Source organism: Pinus tabuliformis, chromosome J (assembly GCF_031772625.1).
Source record: "Pinus tabuliformis cultivar Carrire ecotype Pingquan chromosome J, CPIR1, whole genome shotgun sequence".
NCBI lineage: Eukaryota > Viridiplantae > Streptophyta > Pinopsida > Pinales > Pinaceae > Pinus > Pinus tabuliformis.
In genome coordinates this window covers 933,676,007-933,678,570 of record NC_142295.1, presented here as the reverse complement: position 1 = coordinate 933,678,570, position 2,564 = coordinate 933,676,007, and the positions used below count along the sequence as shown (strand labels likewise).

The 2,564-nt window shown below is 45.4% G+C and overlaps 1 protein-coding gene across 1 annotated transcript; it reads right to left on the bottom strand.

Annotated features, from left to right (window-relative positions):
* Positions 1-1,559: 1,559 nt before the first annotated feature.
* Positions 1,560-2,318, bottom strand: LOC149229837 (uncharacterized). Its single transcript, XM_089381140.1, has one exon. The coding sequence runs from the start codon at positions 2,316-2,318 to the stop codon at positions 1,560-1,562; it is 759 nt and encodes a 252-aa protein (XP_089237266.1).
* Positions 2,319-2,564: the final 246 nt, after the last annotated feature.

The window sequence follows — 2,564 nt, the reverse complement described above, 5'->3', positions numbered from 1 at the left end:
AGACTTTAATCTCCAGTATTCTTCCTCATTTCTAAAAGATTGGTAGGCTGCTCTCTGCGCTTTTATTTCCTTGTCCAAGAGGTTTTCATTAATGTTTTTACTTTCCATGTCATTTTGAAGGGAATGCAAAGCCTGGACTGCTGCAACTCTAAGAGAGGTGGGGTTGGGAGTTGGTTTCTTGATCCACTCCTTCAATGCTTTTTTGGTGAGCTTCAATTTTTGCTCCCAAACAAAGCTTGGGGAACCTGAAATGGATATGTTCCAAGATGCTTTCACCGTGTCCATAAAGCCTTCTCTTTCAATCCATTGAGGAGAAAAACGAAAAGGGATGGGACCCAAATCCTCTTCGTCTTCTAAACAGAGATGTATTGGCTTGTGATCCGAGGACAACTTGGGCAGAATTTTTGTTGTTATGATTTTCTTATTCATGAGGAAGGATTGCACTAGAAAACGATCAAGGCGAGCAGAGATATGATCTGTTCCAGTTCTGTTATTTGACCAGGTGAATAAGCCTTGGATTGGATTAAAATCTTGGAGATCCCATAGCTGAGCAAGTTCCTCCACTACACCCACCATGGGGTCCTTGGAGTCAGAACCTCCTCTTTTTTCTTTTGCTTTCAAAACAATATTGAGATCTCCAGCGAGAATGATGTTATTAGGGGTTTCCTGTTCAAGAAATTCTGCCAAAGATTTCCAGCAGTCTCTTTTTTCTGAATAATTGACAGGTACATATAGATTGACTAGAGAGATAGATAACTTACTTGAAATGTGGGTTATTTCTGTATATATCCAGTGCAAGGTCTCATGAGTGCTGATGAGTTGGAATTGTTCTTCGTTCCAGAGCGTTGCCAGACCTCCCGAGGATCCCCGAGCGCTGACAGCTATGCCTGAGTTTTTCTTCCATTTTGATTTGCTGGTATCTAGCAGGGCTTGTCCTGCTATCTTAGTCTCTTGGAGCATGAGGATATCAGTAGGTTCCGATTTTAAGAGGTCCTTAACTGCTTCTATTTTGGCGGGGTTCCCCAGTCCTCTGCAATTCCAAGAGACTAACTTCATTATTTACCTATGCTTGGGGTGGAGCCGCCCTTGGATGACCTGGGCCTGTTACTTCTTCCGATTGTCATTTCTATCGTGGATTGGCTCCCTTGTGTTTTGAGCCTTTCTGCTTCTTCTTCTCTTTTTTCCTTGCGGGATTTCCTTCCGGGTCTTTTTAAAGGTCTCTCAAAGAGTTCTTCCTCTGAGGACTCAGAGCTTTCAGCTGGCTTTTTCTTCGTGATTTCTGCATAAGTGGGGCTTGAGGGGCTGCCTTGGGTGACTTCGATGTGAATGTCTCCCCCTCCCTCTTTGCTTTCAGGAGGGGTTTCCTCATGGTTCTCTTTTGCCTGGTCTTTGATCGGTGGATCTGGTTGCGCCTCCTCAGTTCCTTTTTCATTTTCTCCTGTCTCGTGAGTTGGGATGACTTTGTTCCTATCTCTTGTTGCTGCGCTTTTTCCTGTGTCCTTCTTTTCTTGGGCTGCTCTCTGGACTAGGGTCCATTGCTCTCCATTCTGTTTTTCAGCCTAGTCCTTTGCTTTCTTCTTACAATTCTTGGCAAAGTGGCCGTAGCCGTGACAGTGTCTGCATTTAAAGGGGAGCTGCTCATAATCGAGCTCTTGGATGTGCGTCCATCCTGCCACCGTAAGCTTGATCGCTTCAGGCAATCCTTCTTCAAGGTCCACTTCGACGCAAATACGCGCACAAGAATATTGGTCTCTTCTTACAGCCTGGTCTATATACTTGCCTAATGCGTTCCCAATAGTCTGAAACGATTTTTGGTTCCAGCAGTGAAGGGGCAGATGGGGGAGTCTTACCCACACCGGCACAGCAGATGGGACGTCTTGAGAGGGATCAAAGTCTGGGTTCCATTGATTTAAATACAGTCCCTGCGGCCCCATGAAATAGGGGCCATTTCTGAAGATTAAGCTTCTGTCTTCCGAGCTTTCAAAAACAAAAACGAAGTACCCTTTGCCCACGAAGTAACTCTTCACTCTGTTTTTTATCAGAGGTTGCCAGTTTCTTTGGGTCCAATCCTCCACGGATTTGGGGGAGGGCCATAGGCCTGTAAACTGGCCTATGAGGCCTTTTTCTGCCAAGTTCAGAGCAGCTTTGCAGGTGTCCTCCTCTGGCAGGGCAACAGAGGGAATCGAATCCATCCTTTTGATGAATTTTTGCTGAGTCGCAGTGGGAGACCGATTTGTTCCATTCGCTATCAAGTTTCTGAACGCTTTAACTTCGGGGGGCGGATCCACAGGGGGAGCAGAGCTCTCAGGAGCCTCCATCTGGCTGCAGAGGGAGGGGCGAGGCTGTGCGCAGAGGCGCAGCAGCCTGAGCGACGCCGCAGACACTCAGAACCCTAGCTTGAGAGCGAAGGGTCGGGCCGCGCGCAGCAGAGTTTGCTATTAAAATAAATATTTTTATTAGTTATATATTAAGATGAAACCATCATATGAATTATGTATTTATTTCTGTAAGTATATTCCATAACGTCTATAGAATATTTTAAAATATTTTTAGTAGTATACAGA

Excerpts from the sequence above, each read along its gene's own strand:
- LOC149229837 (XM_089381140.1), bottom strand. The coding sequence starts at position 2,318 with ATGGAGGCTCCTGAGAGCTCTGCTCCCCCTGTGGATCCGCCCCCCGAA.